Here is a 24,685-nt window from a genome sequence, read left to right on the forward strand (position 1 = left end):
CCCCTCAAAATAACTCAACACACAGCCATTAATGTCTAAACCACTGGCCACAAAAGTGAGTAAACCCCTAAGGGAAAATGTCCAAATTGGGCCCAATTGGCCATTTTCTCTCCCCGGTGTCATGCGACTCATTAGTGTTATCATCAGGTGTGAATGGGGTGCAGTTGTGTTAAATTTGGTGTTATCTCTCTCACTCTCTCATACTGGTCACTGGAAGTTCAACATGGCACCTCATGGCAAAGAACTCTCTGAGAGTTATTTTGAGGGGACAGCAAATTTACACTGTTATACAAGCTGTGCACTCACTACTTTACATTGTAGCAAAGTGTCATTTCCTCAGTGTTGTCACATGAAAAGATATAAAAATATTTACAAAAATGTGAGGGGTGTACTCACGTCTGTGCGATACTGTGCGCGTGTGTGTAATGAGGAAAAAAAATTAACTTAAATGATTTTAGCAAATGGCTGCAATATAACAAAGAGTGAAAAATTTAAGGGGGTCTGAATACCCCCTGAACACTTTCTCGCAATTGCGTGTTATAAAGTCAAAATTGCGAGATATGAACTCGTAATTCTGAGGGGGAAAAAAAGTTAGAATTGTGAGATAAAGTGTCGTAATTACCCCGTTTTATTTTTTATTTAGTGGCGGAAACTAGGGTTGGGTATCGATTGGGTTTTTTACGTTACCGGTGACAAATCGATACTTTTAAAACGGTACCGGTGCCTAAACGGTGCCTGAACCGATACTTTACAAAAAGAGATACATTAAAGAACATTAAAAATAAATATACATAGCATTCACATGCTCCTCGGATGCTCTCATTTCCCCGAGTTGTGCTTCCCTTACTCTAAATGTTTTTCATGATCTGGGTCATTATTTAATACAAAATATTTAATACAAAACCACACAATGTTTCTAGTATATCTCTGTCAATCACGCTGATATTTAGTTAAAATGAGTGAATTGACTGAGTGTCTGTCACTGTCTTTAATCAGTTCTGTGAATGACTATGGTATGCCACATGCACTGTAATATGTTTTATATTAAACATGAAATTTTCAAATGAAAATAGCAGCATGATCGTTTTATAAAGTACGCATTCATATGTGTTAAGGGCTAGATTTTCGCTGGAGGAAACAGCTGTGGTATGATGAGCGGTGAACGCAGCGAAACTTTACAGTAGATGGAAAACCGATTGCTCCCTTGTGACCTTTCGTAAACTGTATTTATGACAAAGAACTGCACAGATACAGATATTATAAACTATCGATAAACACACACCTTGTGCGTTGTGTCCTCTGTTTCTGTTTGAATCCGCTCGCGCTACGCCGCCGTGGTCTGCGGATTGAAGAGTGTGCTGAAAGACAGGGAGGAGACGAAGTCTGCCGCCGTTTTCATATGAAATTTAAAGTGGACTGACTCTGAGGCGATCACGAATTTGTGTACAGTTTATGGAGCTAATCGCTATAGCCACGCTAACGTCCATTTTGGAGAACCAGGACAAATATTTCAATCGATCGCTCAGGCATTTAAGTGGCACCGAAATGAGGCACCGAAGTCTGCGGTCTAATTCGGTTCTAGTACATACCGGTTACATGGGTACCATATTGGCACCGGGTTTCGGTACCCAACCCTAGCGGAACCGGGCTTCCATGTTTCCACCCACATATGTTTGTGAAAAAATTTGATTATTTAAAACAAACAAACATTAAAACATCGGTTTGCTTGATTTGGACTGAAGAAAAAGTTTGATGAAAAGACATGCACATAAACTACAAATAAATATATTGCCAAATAATTATTATATTACCTAAATTTGCCAAAGAAAAAGGAGGACATCTGTTTCAGTCTGCACTAAATTTGTAAAAGGTATGACAAACTTGAACCTGAAAAAATATATATATATATACAGTGGTGTGAAAAGGTTTTTGCCCCCTTCCTGTTTTTTAATTTTTTTTGCATATTTGTCACACTTAAAAGATTCACTGATATCACTGGTTTTATTGCCCAAAGGAATGTGGGCAGAGAAACACACTCATTTAATTGAATTCACTTGAATTAATTCATAATAAAACCTTTCTTTGAATGAACACGCATATCCTTCAGATCATTGTGTATGTTGTTTCTGTCCTTGTATATTGTATACCGTTTTATGCAGGCTTATGATAGAACCACTCGTTCATGGCATCTTACCTATATGTAATCCTACCATGTTTAGTATCTACGAATTCGTCTTCTGATGATCTAAACGAGAGTGTATATTATATGTTGGTATATAGGAAATATATTACTGTTCAAAGAATCTTTAGTAATTTTGATTCAAGTTCCATATGCAAATTACCATGCTCTCACACAAAGGGTCATAAAACTCCCCAGTATTTCCAAACTCCCGCTTGGAATTTCAGCCTCTCTCATTGGACAAGCTCATCCTGAGGGGCGTGAATCTTGTCAGGCCTTAAAGGCCTCACATCAGTGACCCGCCTCCAGTCTGCGGTTCTGTTAGATTCTGAGAAGAATCATTTGCACCTTTTTACAAAGGTGTGTTTGAACCAAGAAACTGATCTTTCCTTCAGGCTGTAGATCTGCTGAATATCAAATGGTACCATAGCTTTCTCTTCTCTTTACTGCCTAAGCTTGAATCCTTTTCCTATACCAACTGTATGCGCGTGTGTGTGTGTGTGTGTGTATTCGCTACAGAATTCATAACTGGCAATAGAGTTGGAAGAGTCTGTCATTTTCATTTAATTTTAATCCAATGTAACTTTCTTTAAAAATATCATTCAGACCTTCCCTACTCTAAAGCAGTCAGGGGAGACTATGACTGAAACAATAATAATAAAAAAATAAATAAAATTGGACAATCTCCACCAAATAACTCCAAATCTAGTCAATGATCCTAACAGATATGATCCTCACATTTATGCCATCTGATAAATACTAAAGTAAAGCTCAGGTAAACAACCAAATCCACCAACCAAATTACTACAAATATATTTGTAAATCTAAAATGCTCCTTAAAAAAAAAAATGGTTTCAACGCCTTTCAGGCACCAAACAAAATGAGGTATGAACAAGTATGACAAGGTCAAACAAGTAGCTTGTGTGTTCAGGGTGACATCCGCAAGGATGTTTTAATAAGCAGACATCGGTTGTGCTTGTGGATTTCATTTCATGGAAATCACGTACAGCTTCGTCCTGACACCCACTGAGGAAGACCATTACATCACTTCGCGATGTCCTTGGACCAGATAACCAGCTTTTCCAACCCGAACACAATATTGTACCCAGCAGGAAACTCCCGGTGAACACACAAGCTGTTCAGTGGACTGAAGTTAAGCATGCAGAAATGGACTTATGGGAAATTAAGTAATTATAATAATGGGCTACAGAATAAGACAGAAGAGGACCTGAATGAACACTAGACACAAACTTTTGAGGCCTGTTAGTGGTTGCCAGGACGCTCTGGGTTTCTTACTGGTCCAAATCTCTATGATATTTCAGTCTCTTCAGTGTAAATCTATGGGATTTTCCCAGACAACTAACACTGCTAATAACAAAACGAGACACACTAAAACATGGGGTGACAGCTGTGGGATCCTAAACAGCATTTGGGACCAGAGCTGTCGCTGTGACATCAACTACCGCAATGTTGTTTACAGCATTGTGACAGACTCATCCTTGCATATCCTACAGAAGATATAAAGAGCTGTCAAGTGTGCTACAGACGTGGTATATTATGATCTTAACCCAAGGCTGCGCTTGTTTTATCTGCATTTACTTCCCTGTAAGTTTATCTGCCACATCTCTTCACTGTCCTCACGAAAAACTCCTTCCTTCCCTGTTTAGCAAGAATCGGCAGTGTGACTGTGGGTCAGCCAGTGTTTGCACTGGCACGATGCTCCCACTGTGGATTAGAGAGGACTCTTCCCCTGGCGGGCCACTGCTCAAGCTCCTCGTCCTGCTGTGCTAATATCCACTAAACCATCTGCGTTGTCTTATTCCTGCAGAGCCATCTAAACTAAGAGCTTTCTCCAAGAGAGCTGCAAAACCAAAATCTACTGCTGACAACTTGAGTTCTCAAATGTTTACAATATTGCTGTAAAAGTCAAATTAATTCAAATTAGTAAAAATCCTTTGTGTCACAAGTTGTATGAAAACACCAAGCTCGAGAAAATAAAATATGATAAAATTACGAAGGTCACTTGACTGCGACCGTTTATGCCACAAGAATCTTCTGGTTTGCAGTGATCAATGAGATGTTTCATTGTGTTAAACGACCATCATTTGACCCATTGAGAAATGTAGCTTATGAGCAAGACTGTTTGGTATAAAGGTCCCATCAAGATGGTTAAGGAAATGAGCTCATTTAACAAGGACCCATAGAAAAAAGGTGATCATGTACAGCCATCAATCCAGCTTCCCCTTCAGAATAATTACCAGCCCAATGAGAAAAGGGAGGACACCTTCCTGTCCTTGATATAATTTACAGCCTCACTCCACATTATCCCTTCCATATATAAGCAGATCCACAGAAGGCTCTCAATACATTCCCTAAATGAATCAACAATGTCTTGGACTTGAACTCAAGTACATCTTTTAAACTTTCGAGAGCTTGTTTGACAACGTTTCGGTCAAAAGATGCGTGTTAGCGCCTTATGATCAGATGCCATTAAAGCCTGAACAGATCGTTTGGTTCTTTAAAAAGCTCTTTAAAATGGACACTGAAATGAATCGATAGCAGATGAAGTCTCAGTCTACTGATCTTCTTAACAGTTTGCAGTGAACATGACACAGTGTGGACCTTTACTACTGATCAAAGCTGTCACTTGCCTGTCTGACTTTACAGGCAACAAAAACATTCAGCCTTAGCCATACCGGTTTCAGACAACCCAAATGGATCTACCGAAGTGTCACAATTGACAAAACTGCTTAATTAAGGGTAGAGAAATTACTATTATTTTGCTTTGAAATGCTGCTTTGCGTCCTTGTCCCGCAGCCCTGATATTTTCAGAGGTTTGTGTGTCATCCGTCTCGGACTTTAAAAATATAGCATTGCTCAGGGACAGCTGTTGAGCCAGAGCTCAAAAATAGCTCTTTGTTTGCGGTGCTGCTAGAACGGCAAGTGCTGGAATTTTTTTTTAATGATAGGATAAAATAGTGACTGGCTGCAGTGATCTACTTGACACTTAAAAGAGAGAAAAGTGGGAAGAAATGAGAAGAGAACAAAAAGTAATCAAGCACATGCGGTTACATACACACTGTTCATTATGAAAACTAATGTGCAATGAGTCATAAAACATGCAAATTGGATCATAAATGTAGTAATTACATAACCGCCCCAGATCCTATTGTGTAGTATTCAGTTCCTATATTTATATAATATGCCCTGAATTTTTTATTTTTTTTTAATGATACTAGTACATTTACTTTGATTTATATTTTAATATAAAAATGTATATTATATATGGCTGGCAAATTTACTTTTTAATATAAAACTATTACTTTTAGTCATTTAGCAGACGCTTTTATCCAAAGCGACTTACAAATAAGAAAAATTTAAACTAAAAGCTAAAACTCTATAAATATATATATACACACACACATACATACATGCAAATAAGAAAAATTTAAACTAAAAGCTAAAACTCTATAAATATATATATATATACACACACACATACATACATGCACACACACACACACACACACACACACACATTTAAGATAATAAAAGAAATTAAATAAAAATGACAAATGCATACAACAACATTTCAAAACTAAAACATTTAAATGAAAACAAAAAAATTAAATTAAAATGTAAATAAAAGTACATAAAGGTAATTTCAGAGAAAGATACGTAAAAACATTTTTAAATCATTAAATGTTTCTCTTCATACGAAATGACTTCTGTTACTTATGAAACAAATCAGTGAAGGCAGGGAAAAATAATATATCAGTTAAATCATAGTCTAACATTTCATGACCCAATCAAATCCTGATGGATGAAGTTCCTTCCGATATTAATTTCCAATTAATATTTTAATTCAGATGTCGGTTAAATCAGGTCACCTAAAAATCAGACACATTTTTTGTGTTTAGTGCTTCTAAACTATATACTTCATTCAATACTATATATTATACCAAAACAGATATATTCCTCAAACAAAAAAAACAAAACAAAACAAATCAATGCTCACATTTGTTCCCAAAAATAAGTCTTTAAATTTTAATTAAAATTAAATTTTTGTAATGTGGAACACAAAATATTTGCAATGACATGAGGGTGAGTAAATTACAAAATGTAAATTTTTCATTTGAGTTTGTTGAAAGAGGTGAATTTGCATGGTGTTTTGTTTTAAAAGGCATGAATTTAAACAAGAAACTGCCCAGTTTTATGACACCAATCACAGCTGGGTCCATTACCAAATCCAAAGACAACCAAGTCATCCATCCCTACTATACATGTCAGATTAAAGACACAGATGTCAGGCAGGAAATTTTACACAATGTACGGTTGTGTTGTATTAGGTGTGAACGGCCGTTAAGCAGTACAATGCAGAATAGCAGCTATAAAGGTCTTTGCTGAGACATGCAGTTTGAGAGTCTTTAGTCCAGTACACTCCATTCCTGGAAACTCTTTAGCCGCATTCCTCTAAAGAAAGACATCCATAACATCCCTCTTTGTGTGTCACAGGTAGAGAAAGAACAGTGTCACAGTCTGCCACCCACTCGGGGATTATAGTGAGGCGAGGTGTTATGTGAAGGCATAATATCCCTCTTAATCTTTCCTTTTTTCTTTTCTAAAGCTTATGCCATGAGGCTGTACTAATGTGTCAAACATCAATCCCGCCGGCCACAAGGGGATACAACTGACCATCGAGCTCAAATATTCTCAGGCAGACCACGTACGGCTTCAAGTCAAAGTCAAAACATGCCAAAAAGCAGTAAAAACGAACGCATCTGCGCTATAGCTGTAAGGTCACAATTCACTCTTTTTTTAAAGGCAAGTTTCAAAAGTAAGATAATTTAGGAATATATTCAAGACATGTTAAAAGGGCATACGGGCACTTAAATACAATTCAATAATCTGGAATATTTGCTAGAAACATTATGGAGTATAATAAACATTATTATACTCCAGCGGACAACCAGAAACTGCCATGAATGCATTTCTGAAGATTGAAGATATAATAACAGGTGAAACTGTTAGATCTCCTCATTTTTCTCACATCATGGCACCTGTAATAGCTTTGTGCTACGCTTCAGCAGCAGTCTTCTTAATCGGACGGGAGATAGATTTGCATGATCAGCACTGATCTAGAATGCAAGGCCATATAAGTAACAAGGACTCTGGTTAGACTCGGACTAACTTGCTTTGAAAGAAATGTACAGAGTGTCAGTGAGGAACTGCTAATTAACAACACGATTAAAAAACAATCAAAGTGATAGACTGACATAAGTTAAGTGTTCTCAGACAAGCTCAGGTATAAGACGAAACCGAAAACAAAGTTAGAGCAAAGATGGTGGATTTATGTAAATGTCACTCATTTGCATGCAAATGTGACCTGACATTTTTGTGGTAATGTTAAAACACTGAAGCACCAATGCGCGTTTAATTTTGCTGACATAAATTTGATGGCACAGTCTTAAAGGGTGAATCTCACAAAAAAATAGCTGCCTCACTTTTCATCACAAGATTAAAAAATAAAAAGTCTCAAAATTAAGAAATATTAATTTGCACCAAAAATATCCTATTTTTTAGGACCATTAAGATTTGTGATTTGTTGCCATTTTGATGTTCATGACAAATAAGCACATTGCCCCAAAAATCTCATAACTGTAATGCAGAAAACGTTTCGTCACATTAAATCTCATATAGTGATGAAAATCTTTCTTTCCAGACACAATTTTATTTATTTATTTTTAATCAGAATACACCAAATTCAGTACACTCAATGAAACTACGCAATAGTCATTTTAATAACATTTGTATAATTTAAATGTATTAATAATATTACATTAACATTTTAATAATGAATATTTAACACTTAAACAATGCACTATTTTTTAATATTACAATTACAAGAATAAGATTTTTTATATTGCTGTAACTAGAATGGCCAAGTGCTTGGTTAAACATCCTGTGGAACAGATTTACCTGGTCTGACAAAGCTGGTGGCTCAGACAGTTAGGCCCTATAAACATTCCCCAGACTCAAAATTGGTCAATTTTCCTCTATCACAACAACAGAGACAGTTGGAGATGAAGGTGAGAGGAACAGAACCGCCGCAGCGACACTCGGTTCATAAACTGAGCGGATTAATCTTTCATCAAAAAGCAAAAAAAGAAGATGATTTATTTAAGGGCATGTCCAGAAAGAAAATTAATGATGGACTTCTAGTCAAACGATTCAGAGTTTGGGAACAGAAGACGTGGGTTATGTCTTCTAGCATCCTAAATGCCTGCATACAAACGATCTAAGTAAATGTATTAATAATATTACATTAACATTTTAATAATGAATATTTAACACTTAAACAATGCACTATTTTTTAATATTACAATTACAAGAATAAGATTTTTTATATTGCTGTAACTAGAATGGCCAAGTGCTTGGTTAAACATCCTGTGGAACAGATTTACCTGGTCTGACAAAGCTGGTGGCTCAGACAGTTAGGCCCTATAAACATTCCCCAGACTCAAAATTGGTCAATTTTCCTCTATCACAACAACAGAGACAGTTGGAGATGAAGGTGAGAGGAACAGAACCGCCGCAGCGACACTCGGTTCATAACCTGAGCGGATTAATCTTTCATCAAAAAGCAAAAAAAGAAGATTTATTTAAGGGCATGTCCAGAAAGAAAATTAATGATGGTCTTCTAGTCAAACGATTCAGAGTTTGGGAACAGAAGACGTGGGTTATGTCTTCTAGCATCTTAAATGCCTGCATACAAACGATCTAATAAACTAAACTCAATTACAGCAGATACACAACATACATAAAGTCACGGCACGCGACCTCATCTTAAAACTCAACACGAGATGACAAACCAAGCACGAAGGGGAAAAAAGCTCCTCATCTTTAAGGCAAGCACATATTGGCACACACTCTAAAATCAGCATAATTTCCTGTGGTTAACATGCAGTAAGAGGCTTACCCATGCGATGAGGAAAAAAAAAAAAAAAGCTGAACCAATGCTTTTTATTGGTAGATGAGACAGCAACTTCCCTGATTTCTAGAGATGAAGGAGGGTGGAGAAGAGCGGAATGAATGAATCAGCACATCAATCACTGTTGCAATGCTAAAGCCAAGGAGGAAATCAAACCGGTGTCATGTGCTGTAGCTCTACGTGAATTTCAAGGGCACTCAAGAGCCTCCTGGTACACGAGGGGCGAGGAGTCCACAGAGATTACGCAGAAGTATTAAGTGTCTCGTTTGTCTTTCTTACCTTCAGCCGGTGTGAGTCCAGCACCCTGCCGAGACATAAGTGCTGCCAACGAGGTGCGTGTGTTTGACTGTGTTTGTAACAGGCGCTGCTGCACTCACCAGAAACACTCTGTAGGCGTCTTTGCGTCTTACGGGGCCCCAGCACGACTCTGTGTCGTTGTATTTCACACTCCCGGCACTGCACGAGTGATTCCCACTGCGAGAACACAAACAATTAGACACTTCTGACCTCTTAAAAATCGATTTCAGGAGTTTATAAAGTACTATCTATCTATCTCATATATATATATATATATATATATATATATTAGGGGTGGAACGGTACACAGATGTCACGGTTCGGTACCTCGGTTCGGGGGTCACGGTTCGATACAATTTCGGTACAACTACTAACTTTCTTTTCATTTATTTTGAACAGACAGTAGGTACAAATTAAAACATTTTCCACCTAGATGTGAAAATACTAAATATTATTACATTATGTTATATACATAAAATCTGCAGTACATATATACATACATACAAGGAATAAATTCTTGAAATATAGGCCTATTTGATTTAGTTTACAGACAAACAAAAGAAAAAACAGTGCGACACGTAACGTAACGTAGCCTATATATGCTGAGTTACCCATGCGATGAGGAAAAAAAAAAAAAAAAAAGCTGAACCAATGCTTTTTATTGGTAGACGGGACAGCAACTTCCCTGATTTCTAGAGATGAAGGAGGGTGGAGAAGAGCGGAATGAATGAATCAGCACATCAATCACTGTTGCAATGCTAAAGCCAAGGAGGAAATCAAACCGGTGTCATGTGCTGTAGCTCTACGTGAATTTCAAGGGCACTCAAGAGCCTCCTGGTACACGAGGGGCGAGGAGTCCACAGAGATTACGCAGAAGTATTAAGTGTCTCGTTTGTCTTTCTCCAGCACCCTGCCGAGACATAAGTGCTGCCAACGAGGTGCGTGTGTTTGACTGTGTTTGTAACAGGCGCTGCTGCACTCACCAGAAACACTCTGTAGGCGTCTTTGCGTCTTACGGGGCCCCAGCACGACTCTGTGTCGTTGTATTTCACACTCCCGGCACTGCACGAGTGATTCCCACTGCGAGAACACAAACAATTAGACACTTCTGACCTCTTAAAAATCGATTTCAGGAGTTTATAAAGTACTATCTATCTATCTCATATATATATATATATATATATATATATTAGGGGTGGAACGGTACACAGATGTCACGGTTCGGTACCTCGGTTCGGGGGTCACGGTTCGATACAATTTCGGTACAACTACTAACTTTCTTTTCATTTATTTTGAACAGACAGTAGGTACAAATTAAAACATTTTCCACCTAGATGTGAAAATACTAAATATTATTACATTATGTTATATACATAAAATCTGCAGTACATATATACATACATACAAGGAATAAATTCTTGAAATATAGGCCTATTTGATTTAGTTTACAGACAAACAAAAGAAAAAACAGTGCGACACGTAACGTAACGTAGCCTATATATGCTGAGTTTCAGTTCATTTTTGTGACACGCTTAATTTGTTCACAGAAAGGAAACTCAAATGGCAGAAAGCGACATCCTATTTGTTTTCTTTATTTTACAAAAGCACAATGTTTTGTTTTAATTGTGAGTGTACACAAATAAAAGCAGACCTTTATACAGTGATGCATTATTAATAAGTCAATAAGTGTTTAAAGTTGATTCTGCTGGTATAAGGAAGGCACGCGCGAATACACACACACACAAAAAACATCAGTTCCAGCATTGCTAACTTGACAGTGCAGTTGGTACTTTATTATATACATACATACAAGGAATAAATTCTTGAAATATAGGCCTATTTGATTTAGTTTACAGACAAACAAAAGAAAAAACAGTGCGACACGTAACGTAACGTAGCCTATATATGCTGAGTTTCAGTTCATTTTTGTGACACGCTTAATTTGTTCACAGAAAGGAAACTCAAATGGCAGAAAGCGACATCCTATTTGTTTTCTTTATTTTACAAAAGCACAATGTTTTGTTTTCATTGTGAGTGTACACAAATAAAAGCAGACCTTTATACAGTGATGCATTATTAATAAGTCAGTAAGTGTTTAAAGTTGATTCTGCTGGTATAAGGAAGGCGTGCGCGAATACACGCACACAAAAAACATCAGTTCCAGCATTGCTAACTTGACAGTGCAGTTGGTACTTTATCAAAATAAAATACAGTGAACCAAACATCAGCGTGCCTGCCTCAGTGTCACCGTTGGAACGCGACTGAAGTACAAAGCCTATAATTTGCATAATAAATAATAGTTTAGCATTCAGATACATTACATTGCAAATAGGAAATATTATGGAATATTTGAATTTGTGCCGAATGAGAGAGGTAGGATACACGAGCACAAAGATCCATTTCGCAAACAGTTGAGGGCACAAGCCTTTAAAGATTTTACTCCTTTGTCAGTCTGTGAGAGACACATTTAGAATCAGCACAATGCACAACTCATGGCATTCGCTGTTCTTCTGCTGGCGGCCGGTTATCAAACAGCGTTGCATTGCCCCTTCTGGATTGGGGATGAATTGCCTGTATTCGTTGTAAGGCCTCATCCGAGATGTCCGTACCGTTTCGGTACGAATACATGTATCGTTCCACCCCTAATAAATATATATATAAAATACACCCTTGAACCAGGAAAACTAAAAGACAGATTCAAACTCTAAAGACCCATTTAGTAAATGCTACATTGTCTGATGAATTTTGCTTGCATTTGTCTGTACAAACCACTGAGATAAAATAGCAGACAGATTCAATGAAAAATTAACTCACCATGCAACTTCCATCAATGATACAGGTACAGCAGCGGCATAAATGGCCAGGTCTCCGTACAGGTACACGATGAGACAGATGTAGAACATGTTGACGCCAACTGCGAAAGAAGCATCAACTGTCATTCTAAAGATTCATGGCTTTACATAAAACATCACTTCAAATACAAACAGGTGGACATGTTGACTGAACATGAAGATGGTGCGGCATCATTCCCTAGAAGATTCCTCTAATGTTGTTCCTCCCCAACACTTTATACCCACTAAACGCATGGAGCCACATAACAGCCATATAAATCATCCTAATTAAAAAAGCAAGCACTTCATTACGAAATTCCCCCCTGCTCTTCTCTTCATTAACCCCACACTCCTCTTCACCTGTTCCTCCATCCATCCATCACTCGGTCCCTGCCAGTTGGAGATGAGATGGAGAGCATTCAAGAGGAACCACATACCATATCACACATTCATCATCACCGAAGCTCCTACGAGGATCTTGAACGGTCCAGCCGACCAATAAGCTCATTAATTACTCTGAAGTCCACTAGAGCTAACAGACTATTAAAACTAGATTTAAATAAAGAATTACAATATATTATTTTACAAGCTTAATTGAGTCATCATTCCCTCCAAATAAAAGAAACCGCAAATGTTGCTGTCAGTACCAGTTCATTTTTACAAAGATAAGTAGCGAAAAGCTGGCAGAAAACGTGTGAAATTATAAACGCATAATTATAAAAGTCAGTTGCAGAGCTTATTTTACAATTTTTAAAGCAAAACTTATAAAGGAGAAAGAGTGAGCAAGTTACTTTAAATATTGAAATATTGAGTTTAATTCATAATATAATTTTTAAACTGGTTCCAGTTCATTTGACAAAGAGGAGTTTCAAAAACCTGGCAGAAAACATGGGGAATTATGAACAAGTCAGGTGAAGTGCTTATTTTACAATTTATAAAAAAGAGAAAAAGTGAGTCTGTTACTATAAATACTGAGGTTTCTATATTATTTTTGAACAATTTCTCAGAATTAAAATCCAAACTTCTTGCTTTATTAGGCATATGTACATTTAAATGTAATAAAGAGATGCAATGATAAATAATATTTGGGTCAATTTAGATATGCTAATAATTATTTTCATGTTATGGCTGATGAATGACATTACAATTCTACACAATTTTTTAATACATTTAAAATCAAACAAAAAAAATGTAAATCTATTGTTTTTGAAAAGTGAATTTAGATAAAGAATAACTAAGTGAGCCAATCTAAACATAAAAAAAAAAAACACATCACGCTTAATAGAATAACAAAGAGTCAACATGGCTAGCGTGTGACGTCCGTGCTGAGAAAACACAAAGCCTTGAAGCTACAAGAGTGTGTTTGTGTTCATCAAAAGCGAATGCGTGCAGCACTGGTTTGCTGGAGGGTGTGACGAGTGCGCCACCTAGTGAAGCTGTTTGCCATCACATGCTGTGGACGTATGGGACAAGGGTCAGAAATCAACTTTTCCATGTTTGCCACCTGGAATTGATTTCCAGGGCATTTTTACCCTTGTAAGGTCACTTTTTTACAATTACCTTACTAACTGTTTCTGTGTTGCCTTTTATGTCAAATACTATTTAACCAGTTACTTCAATCAATCAGAATTCTATTGATTATTACCAATAAAATTCTCTCAACAACATTTACACTGCAAAGGTGGTACAGAAGCTGCATCGATCATGGCATGTTTATTTACACCAACTGTTTAATGCTGCTCAAATGTGGCACATTTATACGACAACTGGTTAATGCTGTATGATGCAAATAGCCTACATAAAGCATATTAATTCTTGTTACATAATTTTTTTTATTTATTAAAAAGAACTGCATTACGACAAATCGTTATTGTTGTTTACTGCTCTTGTAATAAAGCATCTAATAACGCTTATACATTTTGATTAATAGAATACATAAAATTGTTTTTATGAGTGGGAAAACGGCTCATCATATTCTTGTAAGGCTACACAGACATAAGTTAAGAATGGTCTATAAATTAGTTTACTTTTTTCGCATTAGAAAATCTAAACTTTATATTGGTTATCTTAGTAGTTTGAAGTACAAAACAGTTATTTAAACTGGGAATAAATTACATACAGAAAGCGAGCAAAGAACATTCCAGCTCACTGAAGCAGTCGATGAGCTATGCACTCTCAGAAAAACTCCCGTTATAGTCACTGAAGCGGTGTCTACACTGCAAAATGAAACCGGTTTACATCGTATATACTCTTTTGATGAAAGAATTTGCGAGAGTGCAGAATTCAGTCAGTAAGCATGTGTCCTGAACAAAACGCCTGCATTTTCAGATGATTTCTTCTTCACCGGTGATTAATCTGAACACCTCTGATTGGCCATCGCATCCATAAACTCAACAGAAACGCGTGTGATTGGTTATAATGCTCAACGCTGCAAAAAACTTGTAAAATAAATCTTTGATCTTGAATTAATGAAAACGTTGAATTCATGAAATTAGTCCCAGAGTCCTAATCTAAACCTGATTGAAAATCTCTGGAAAATCCTTGGCAACAAATTCATGGCTAAGAAACCCACTACATTACTGAACTATGGAAGAGAGTGGAAGAGGAGTGGACCAAGATCACACCAGTGCAGTGTGAGAAACCAGTGATATCCTGCGGCCAAAGTAGTCAAAGTGAGGGACGTTACACTTCCTACTAATTTCTGACAGCTGTAACCCTCCAAAATTTTAGCTGTAATATTCTATCATGCTACAGTGGTTACTGTCCTCTGATTTTGATCCCTGTGTTTTCCACAGAATAAAGGCTTTTGTTGAAATACCTTGGTTATTTTATCAAACATGTCAGTATAACTGTGGTATACCCACAGCTAATATTCCTTTACATTGAGCGATGAATATTAACAGTATTTCAGAAAAAAAAAAAATCAATCAAGTATTTATAGATTGTTCACTAAATTTTGAGCTCCAGTTTAATTGTGTAGAGGCATTTGTACCCCCTTATCTTGAATTAGTGCTTTCAGATGATTTCTTCTTCACCGGTGATTAATCTGAACACCTCTGATTGGCCATCGCATCCATAAACTCAACAGAAACGCGTGTGATTGGTTATAATGCTCAACGCTGCAAAAAACTTGTAAAATAAATCTTTGATCTTGAATTAATGAAAACGTTGAATTCATGAAATTAGTCCCAGAGTCCTAATCTAAACCTGATTGAAAATCTCTGGAAAATCCTTGGCAACAAATTCATGGCTAAGAAACCCACTACAGTTACTGAACTATGGAAGAGAGTGGAAGAGGAGTGGACCAAGATCACACCAGTGCAGTGTGAGAAACCAGTGATATCCTGCGGCCAAAGTAGTCAAAGTGAGGGACGTTACACTTCCTACTAATTTCTGACAGCTGTAACCCTCCAAAATTTTAGCTGTAATATTCTATCATGCTACAGTGGTTACTGTCCTCTGATTTTGATCCCTGTGTTTTCCACAGAATAAAGGCTTTTGTTGAAATACCTTGGTTATTTTATCAAACATGTCAGTATAACTGTGGTATACCCACAGCTAATATTCCTTTACATTGAGCGATGAATATTAACAGTATTTCAGAAAAAAAAAAAAAATCAATCAAGTATTTATAGATTGTTCACTAAATTTTGAGCTCCAGTTTAATTGTGTAGAGGCATTTGTACCCCCTTATCTTGAATTAGTGGCATTTTTGCCCCAAGCCCCAGTTAAATTTCCAACCCTGTATGGAACAGTGCAGCAAGCCATTTCTAATGCCCGTCCTTTGCTTGATGGTTGGAAAAGATGCCAAAAGCAATGCTGTTGAGATATTACAAGGCTGCTCTGGGCACTGCTGAGTCAGCCTTTGCATAGCGCCGCTCGTGAAATGATGCTTGGGAGTGCAAGAATCCTGAAAATAGGAATCTGTATAAATGACACCTTGGTACGTAGTTCAAGGTGAACACGTCTTCTTCGTAAGATTCTCATTACCTGGGTTCTCCATCTTTAAGCAAGCCTCCCCTTTCCTTACATAAGAGTAGATAACAGATTTAGAGTGAGGTAATTACAACCAAAAGTAATTAAACTAGTTCTAATTACACCTCATTAGCAGCCTTTTTCACTGTGACTGAAGATTCCAGCAAAACTTGACCTTCGGAAGCCTTCTTTTAAGGCTTGTTTAATAGCCTTATAAAGCTAAATGTCTTAACTGAAGATTACATAGTAGTGCATAATGATGCAAGAACTCTTACCTTTATTAAAAAACATGGAGGCCATTTGTCCCATCTCGACTCTCTCGACAATGTCAAAGTGGTCTATATTCGCGGCACGCTCTGTTATATCAAATGACAAAACCAACAGTGACCTTAAGATTTTGATCTTGAGTAACACTGCAAACAATTATATTGACAAAGACACAAAGCAATACAAACAGCACTTACGGACAGAGAGAATGGGCCGCGTCTCGACGGGTTCCGAACGTCCCCGGATGACAACCTCGTCATCCGAATAGTCTGAGCACGAGTCGCTGTCATTAATCTTAAAATGGTTGTGACCACAAAAATGGTTAGTTTAATTATTCTAAAAAAAAACATGCTTGCAACCAAAAACCAAAAAGTTTGGGGTCTGTCATTTTTTTTTTTTTTTGAAGAATTGAATATTTTAATTTACCAAGGGTGGATTAAATTGAGAAAAATCTTTTGTAAAATTATAAATGTCTTTACTATTACTGTTCTTTTGATCTCTCTATTCACTAAAGAATCCTGAAAGAAATGTATCACAGTTTACACAAAAAATATTAAGCAGCACAAATGTTTTCAACAATACTGAGCAGGAAATCAGCATATCAGAATGATTTCTGAAGGATCATGTGACACTGAAGACTGGAGTAATGATGCTGAAAATTCAGCTTTGCATCACAGGAATAAATTACATTTTACTGTTTATTAAACAGTAATAAACATTAAACTGTAATAATATTTCACAACATTACTGTATTTTGAACTAGCGTAATTTATGGCACCAGATGACTTTGAATATAGTTTTTCACATCTATGGTGCTTTTAGGTTATTTTTGGAGCTCTACAGCACTCATCCCCTTTGATTTTCATTGTATGGTGAACATTCAGCCTAACTTCTTTTGTGAGGCAATAAAATAGGTTTGGAACAACATGAGGGAGCGTAAATGATAACATCTTAATTTTTGGTGAACTGTCCTTTTAAGAGATCATCTATTAAATATAAACATTTTGCTTTTAAAGTTTTATAGGCTAAGATTGTTTGCCAAAGATGTTTTCTATATTCTATTTGTATTGGTAAAACAGACTAGAAATGTACTATGCAGTGTGAGTTTTCTTCAACACATAATAGCTCTATTTTAGCACTTCTGTCCTAAATTGCCCCGTTTCATTCTCTGATAGGTCAGTCTTGTTTAAAGCTTCATTGACTTTCTGGCTTGATTACCTGCAGTGGGACGTGCAACATTTGCATGATCAGTGAAATTTTCATAGGGAATGACCTGAGACAGAATAAGAATAATGTTCAGGGTAGAGCTGGCATTAAACTGATGCAGTCACTAACCTCTTCCTGTTCTCTCCTCTTCCAGCGCAGCTGGGCATTGGCAGCAGCCATGGCTTCAATAACAAATGTGGTGGTCATGAAACTGAGAGAAAACAGAAGAGTTAAAAGTCTTAAAAAAAATAAAATAAGAACAAGGAAAAACATAATACAAAGACAAGCCACTGGCCGGTATCAGAAAGAAAATCCTTAAAGACAACATAAAATAAAGTAAAAATTATTTTAAACACCAAACAAAAAGTGTTTTTTTTTCTTCACTAAATGCAATATCTTTCCCCACCTGAACTTTTATGTTGTGCTGGCTTTGTAAGTGGGGGGGAAAATAATAACTGATAATATCTACTTCATTAAAGGTTTTACACATTTTTATACATCATTTTACACACACAAACACAGACTTTTAACAATATCATTCAGCCCTAGAGCAAAATATGCAAAACTGTATGTCATATACACTACGTCCATCTCCTCCTATAACCTGTATTTAAAGACCACTGCTGTCTGGGCTCTTTCCTCTGCTGTGTCATTGATAAACAGCTCCATCCCGTTTCATCTAAACACTCATAACTCTCCCCTGGGCTCTGTCAGTGACTCAGACAGCTGGCAGGCTGGCACTTGGCAGAGGTGATAAATGTGTTTTGATGGTAACAGCACCAGCGGCAGCGGTAACAGGGTTGAAAGGTCAGCTAAAGATGAGCGAGTGACAGAGAGAAATCGCATGCAAGAAAGACCAAAAGAAGACAAGGCTGTGCTCTCAAAGCACACAAGATGAGGTAGAGACGAGGTAGAGAATTACACTTCTCAAATTCATGCCCTAACAATATGCAAATTGGAGACCCATTCTAACCCTATTTGGCAAACCACCATAAAGAATATCGATGGAAATCTAATACGCACAGCCTCCTAAACCTGGTATGTAAAACCCCAAAATAATCTAGCAGCCTTGCCAAGCAGCAAGGTATGCACTTAAAGGGGTCATATGATGTTGCTAAAAAGAACATTATTTTGTGTATTTGGTGTAATGAAATGTGTTTATGCAGCTTAAGGGAAAAAAAAAAAAAAAACACATTATTTTCCACATACTGTACATTATTGTTTCTCCTCTATGCCCCGCCTTTCTGAAACGCGTAGATTTTTACAAAGCTCATCGGTCTTAAAAGCGAGGTGTGCTGTGATTGGCCAGCTATCCAGTGCGTTGTGATTGGCTGAATACCTCAAGCGTGTGACGGAAATGTTACGCCCCTACCATATTGTGATGCCGTGTCTTGAGACAAAACGAGACAAAAACATCAAAACCCATTATAAACGAGGCATTTGTGCATCCAGTGAGGACATAATTACGGATTATAATGACTTATACTGTCTTTGCATCGGCGCGCTGCGTAAACATAAAACCATGTCTGCATTTGTGATCGGAGAAACGACAAACAACAAGTGCTACTCTACACTGCTCAAAACTCACGTTTCAATCATCAGTGGCAAATCCTTTAAATATGAAAACGTACTTGCCGTCTGAGAGTCAGAACAGCCGGCATTGTAGGCTACTCTCCCAGGATCAGGAAACAGTCCTCCATAAAATGCGCTGCACACATCTGAATATTTGGATTGAACTTATCGGCATGGGCCGATTACCGGTTTCAAGGTATACCGCGATTTGAAAATTTCACGGTTTCAAAACCACAAATATTTTCCATTATACTGTTCCTGCTGTATGCGCTGTTTTTCATGTCTCCTCAAAGACTGAAAGTGTAGGAATCCCTCAGGTTGAGTGCAGTGTAGAGGGTAACACGACCCTCCTCCTCCTGTTGGTGCGAGCGAGCGGTCAGTCACGTGCGTGTAGGACGGCCGAACTTAAGGAGCTTCCCCTGGAACTTACACGATCGGCAATCGGCTGTTTTTTTGTCTTATTGCAGCTCGTCTCTGTTCTGGACTGTTCTGCACAAACTGCACTGCAATGCAATCATTTTTGAAAATGTAATTTATGTGAAAATATGAAGTCTATAAACAGCCGTTAACAGAGGCCAGAGACGCTGAAGACGGATGCACAGAGAAAAATACTGCAGCAAGCAGATCACTCACTGTTCATGATGCACAAACTATTGGAAGAAAATCCTCAATATTGATTTGGGGGTTTATATGAATGTATTTCTGAGGGGAACTAACTGTCTTCAGAAAAGTTTACATGGTATTTTCTTTTAATCTCATTTCTCTATAGTTCATATTAAAGCAGTGTTTCAGTGCAGCGGTAACCAAGGAAACACTATCTGGTGTTCCAGAAGCGCCTCCTGCTGGCAGAGAGTGAATATGCGTCGTATTCAGAGCTCCTGTTGTTTGTTTCGTTCAGGTATGTAGTATAATTTCACAAAGCTAGTCAGAACATTCTGTTTTTGCTTCAAATTGGGTTATTATTAAATCAAATTATGTATATGAAATTATATAACTAAATGATATGAAATTATATAAATTTTATGCATATGAATTATATAACTAAAATTAAATAACTGTAATTACAGATTTAGGTTAAATAAAGATGTCTTTATGCGTCTTCTTTTTAGGAAACAAATCAAAGAAAAAGTAAACAAATTCTACTGTTCCTAAAATTCTGTGTTGCTTTTTTTATTTTATTTTTTATTTACCCAGTCATTTAAAAATAACACATTTTAGAGCTGTAACGACAATACCGTGAAACCGTGATATTTTTGCTTAAGGTTATCATACCGTCAAAATCTCATACCGGCCCATGCCTTGTTGAACTGTTCTGGAACAGTGTTGTAAATACAACTTAACCACTGATTTCTAGTCGTGTCCTCTTTTGGAGGGCCAAACAAAGTAGTTTCGCTTTCACAACGAAACACACAGTGTCTTCACAACATGGTGGCAGCGGCAACAATAAAGTTACGCCTTCTTTCTTTGCGTGAACATTTGGGCAGCGTTATGCAAATCTTTCCACATCGTGACGTAGACATGTGGGGGTGTGTTTAAACGAGGCATTTTAGGAGGGTGTGGACCAGTCATAACTTTTATAAAGAATATCTCTTTGGTTTTGAGACTTTAGTCTTTGCAACTTTAGGGATCTTATCTATTCACGAACAGCTTGTAACACTCCAAAGAGAAAGGAAAACTTGAAATCGCATCATATGACCCCTTTAAGACTCGCAATAAGAAAACAGCAAAAAATAAATACATTTTAAAAAAGTGGTTTCTGAAAACAAATGCTGCTAGAGCTATTCTTAGAGCTTTACTTTCTGACCCATTTTTGCAATTACTTTTAGGGTGCATTTACACTTGGCAGCTTCGGTTTGATTAAAACGAACTCTGGTGAGATTGCTCTGTTAGTGCAATTCATTTGAGTAAATCTTAACACTACCATTTGAACTTTGGTGCATATGAAACAAGCTTCCAAACTCTGGTCCATGTTGCATTTATATTTCAGTCAAACGGCACCAAAGACATCTAAACGAACCAGGATGTGATGTATGCAACAGAGGTGCTATTTGAATTTACATATTTTATAAGCTCTTTGTGAGTTCCAAGCGGTTAAAAATAGCATCATTTGTACACACATATTAGTGCATTTAGACCAGTACGCAATAATTCTGGATGTTCAGTTTGCAAAATATACATCATAAAAGCTGTGGTAGTGACTGTGTCCTTATTCCTTTTCTTTTGTGTCTTTAAGTTCGGTGTTAAAAATGACATTGTGAATGCTAAGCAAAGCAGGACTAAATTAATTTAGCTTTAGTCTGGACCAAAAGGACCATAAGAACCAAACCACAAGTATCAACAGACCCTTAATTTACTGGTATCAGGGTGATTTGTAGAGGATGTATGATGGCAGTTCTCTTCAAGTTCACACATATGTCCTAGCAGAGGAACCACAGGTGTAGTTTATCATTTTAACTATGAACAACTAATGCCTCACAACCAAAAAGGGTCCATTTTGTCTTAATTTTAAACATTTTATCTATAATTTTATCATAAAAAAACAACTTAAGTGTTGCTTAAGTTGGGACCACTGTTTTGGCATTTTACCCCTTATTGTAAAAATGTGTCAATAAGATACAATACTTCTACTCCAATTAAGTGCAAAGTAATCATTTGATTGAATTATTGATCCCATTATTATTCTGAGTGTGTCAATGTGAACCCTGGTTTATCATATCATTAAAGGCCTGTTTAGAACAAGGACTTTTAAGGTTTTAATTATCGTTCTAATTCTGTGAGAATAGTGAAGTCCACACCACAACTATAACGATAATGACACTGAAGATTTATTATATTATATCACTGATACCATTTTCAGAATTATTTTTTTTCCAGCTAATATAATGAATGATAAAAACGTTGACAGTCAGTCAGAATCCATCCTGCTTTAAAGTGCTCGAGCGTTTAAATCAGCACCCGACAAAACTGTAGCGTGCTTATAATAAACAGAACATCGTTGTGCTTTGGTGTGGACGCTAATAGTTATCATTATAGTTATCTCTATTGGTGTGAACAGGCCTTAATGCACTTCTCTGAACCTAAAAAGGCTCAAGGCTGGTTTACATGGCTCACCAAAAATAAAAAATAAAAATAACAGGGTTTAACACAGAGATACAACGAAACCCAGCAACTGATGGAAGTTGGTGTTGGCCCTTGGTTTTGGTTGAAACTCCTACAAGTTTGTACTTGAGTGCGAGTAAATTTACTCACTTAAGTGTGAGTAAATGACATTTTTTCATTTTTTTAGTGTACTATCCATTTAAGATAGATGGACTTTTTTTAAAAACTAGAGGGAGAACATACCTCATAAAGGCCAAAAATGTGATGAGGGGGACGCTGACAACCCAACCAGCTGCTGCAAAGGCCTTGGGCATGGTCAGGGCACCAGTGCCAACAATTAGATTGAACATGTACACCAGGCCAACCTACATAAACACAAAACAACCACATGTCTACAGCAGATTCAAAAGAAAAAAAGAAAATGGCTCACAAGAGGCACTCAAGTTTTTTCACAAAAAGGGGCCCATTACACATTATCGGTCTATGTTCTCTGTTCTACTTCCTTGCAAAGAGGACGCGTCTGGAATGTTTCACCATCATGCAATTCAATAAGCTGATGTACGCGATAACTCATTTCTAATGCACTGCATTTTCTCCAACTTAAGTCACACATAAATCAATATAGTCTACTGTAAATTAGTCATGAGCTTGACTTGCCAAATGTACTGTTAATTCTATTAGAAACTTGTGAGCACTTCCCTTATTGATTATCTTCCATTAACCAACGTGAACAAAACAAAGCAGATAACAGACATACTGTACACTCAAGCTGATGCATTATGTGCCTTACTGTAAACTTATTAATTTATTTTGGATTATTTCCAGAGGATTCTTTTCGAAGAGTTTTTTTAAATGAAGGCCAATGCATAAGTTTTGTAGTTTGGAGCAATAAAAGTACTTTTTATTATTATTTATATCTCGAACTGTCTAAAAAATTCAACTTGGGGCCTAAAGCTATTAGCTATTATAAGCTATTTTATAATTAAGATAACCACGGCTTAATTTTTTCTCTCTCATAATTCTGACTTTTTCTCAGAATTTCTAAATGTATCTCTCGCAATTTGGTTTTCATTCCTGCCACAGAATTAAAAAAAGTAAATACATTTTTAAATGCAACTTGCAGAAATGGGCTTCCACAGGTTCTACTCTTTGACTGTTAGTCTTAGTTAACGAAGATTTTATAAAATATCTTTTTTTAAATGAGTTCAAGTAAACCACAAGGCTAACATGGCAAAAACACGAGTTTGAATCATGCGCTGGTTTCTGCTGATTTTGAACCCTTCACACATGTTTCTCCTGTTTCCTGAGCTTTCATTTCCTCTTTAAATGAGTAACACAAAGTGAGTGCTTCAAATCACATGATTTACAGGGACGTAAAGGCACCTAAGCCCTTAACTGTTAACTTAGATTATCTGGTTATCAAATCCTGAGAAAGGGTGAAAACAGAACAACATTTCAGCGGCGTCAGTCAAAAATGACAGGTTATCAAGTCTTGAACTATTTTGTGAATGCAGGCAGGAAGCAACAGAAAGCATGACATGATAGCTTGCAGTACTATGGTACTGTCACAAGACAAAGAGCTGAGTGTACAGTATAGTCCAACTGACCAGTGTGTTTATGCAAAGCAGGTCAATCAATACCTACTCCATGTAACATGTAATACTTACAAATGGTGAGTAAGGCTCCCCTGTTTCTGTAATGCCCCCAGCCATCTCAAAGAGAAAAACACAACTCTAAAACCTGAAAGTTTGCCACCCTGATGAAAGAAAAGACTGTTTTAATATTTCATACACTACTATTTTGCCAAAGAGACATAAGTAGGCCAGAGTAACATGGCTAGCGTCAACCGTTGTTTATGATTTATTTATATTCACTCAGTTGTCACAGAATATGGCAGATTTAATGTCTTTTTCGTTATGGTTATATCATTTTCAGACAGAAAACTTTTTAAAATCACTCATAACGCTAAAAGAAAAAGCTCACCTGTCACCGTTTGAGGCGACGCCAGTTGTCAAGCGAAGTTGTTGTTTATTAGAAACGCACGAGTTTTCTTGCGACGTCCTCACGATTAGCGACGCACTGGCAGAGTGGAGAGCATCGTGTCCTCCTCACGGTTTGATTAGAAGATAATTAAGACCGGCTGCAGAAGTTCTTCTGTTTGGGAAAACATATCTATTAAAATTAGAGAGTGTACACAGGACGGCAGAAGGAAACGGCTCCTGCGAAAGGGGGTGGAGCGTAGCAGATCGGAAGTGTTCCTTGATTGGT

At 37.1% G+C, this 24,685-nt stretch overlaps 1 protein-coding gene across 1 annotated transcript in view; it reads right to left on the reverse strand.

Moving 5' to 3' along the window:
• LOC107568246 (transmembrane protein 104-like) overlaps window positions 1–24,685 on the reverse strand; it is a 47,072-nt gene that overhangs the window by 21,829 nt on the left and 558 nt on the right. Inside the window, exons 2-9 of the mRNA XM_016254179.1 lie at window positions 24,401–24,571; window positions 24,085–24,173; window positions 22,661–22,782; window positions 17,876–17,957; window positions 16,738–16,834; window positions 16,549–16,629; window positions 12,282–12,381; window positions 10,451–10,547 (exon numbers count right to left, since the gene is read on the reverse strand). Of these exons, the coding sequence (XP_016109665.1) occupies window positions 10,451–10,547; window positions 12,282–12,381; window positions 16,549–16,629; window positions 16,738–16,834; window positions 17,876–17,957; window positions 22,661–22,782; window positions 24,085–24,129 (624 nt within the window). The 5' untranslated portion in view covers window positions 24,130–24,173; window positions 24,401–24,571. The remainder of the gene's footprint in view (window positions 1–10,450; window positions 10,548–12,281; window positions 12,382–16,548; window positions 16,630–16,737; window positions 16,835–17,875; window positions 17,958–22,660; window positions 22,783–24,084; window positions 24,174–24,400; window positions 24,572–24,685) is intronic.

This window comes from Sinocyclocheilus grahami, unplaced genomic scaffold (assembly GCF_001515645.1).
Source record: "Sinocyclocheilus grahami isolate Dianchi unplaced genomic scaffold, SAMN03320097.WGS_v1.1 scaffold1227.1, whole genome shotgun sequence".
Taxonomy (NCBI): domain Eukaryota; kingdom Metazoa; phylum Chordata; class Actinopteri; order Cypriniformes; family Cyprinidae; genus Sinocyclocheilus; species Sinocyclocheilus grahami.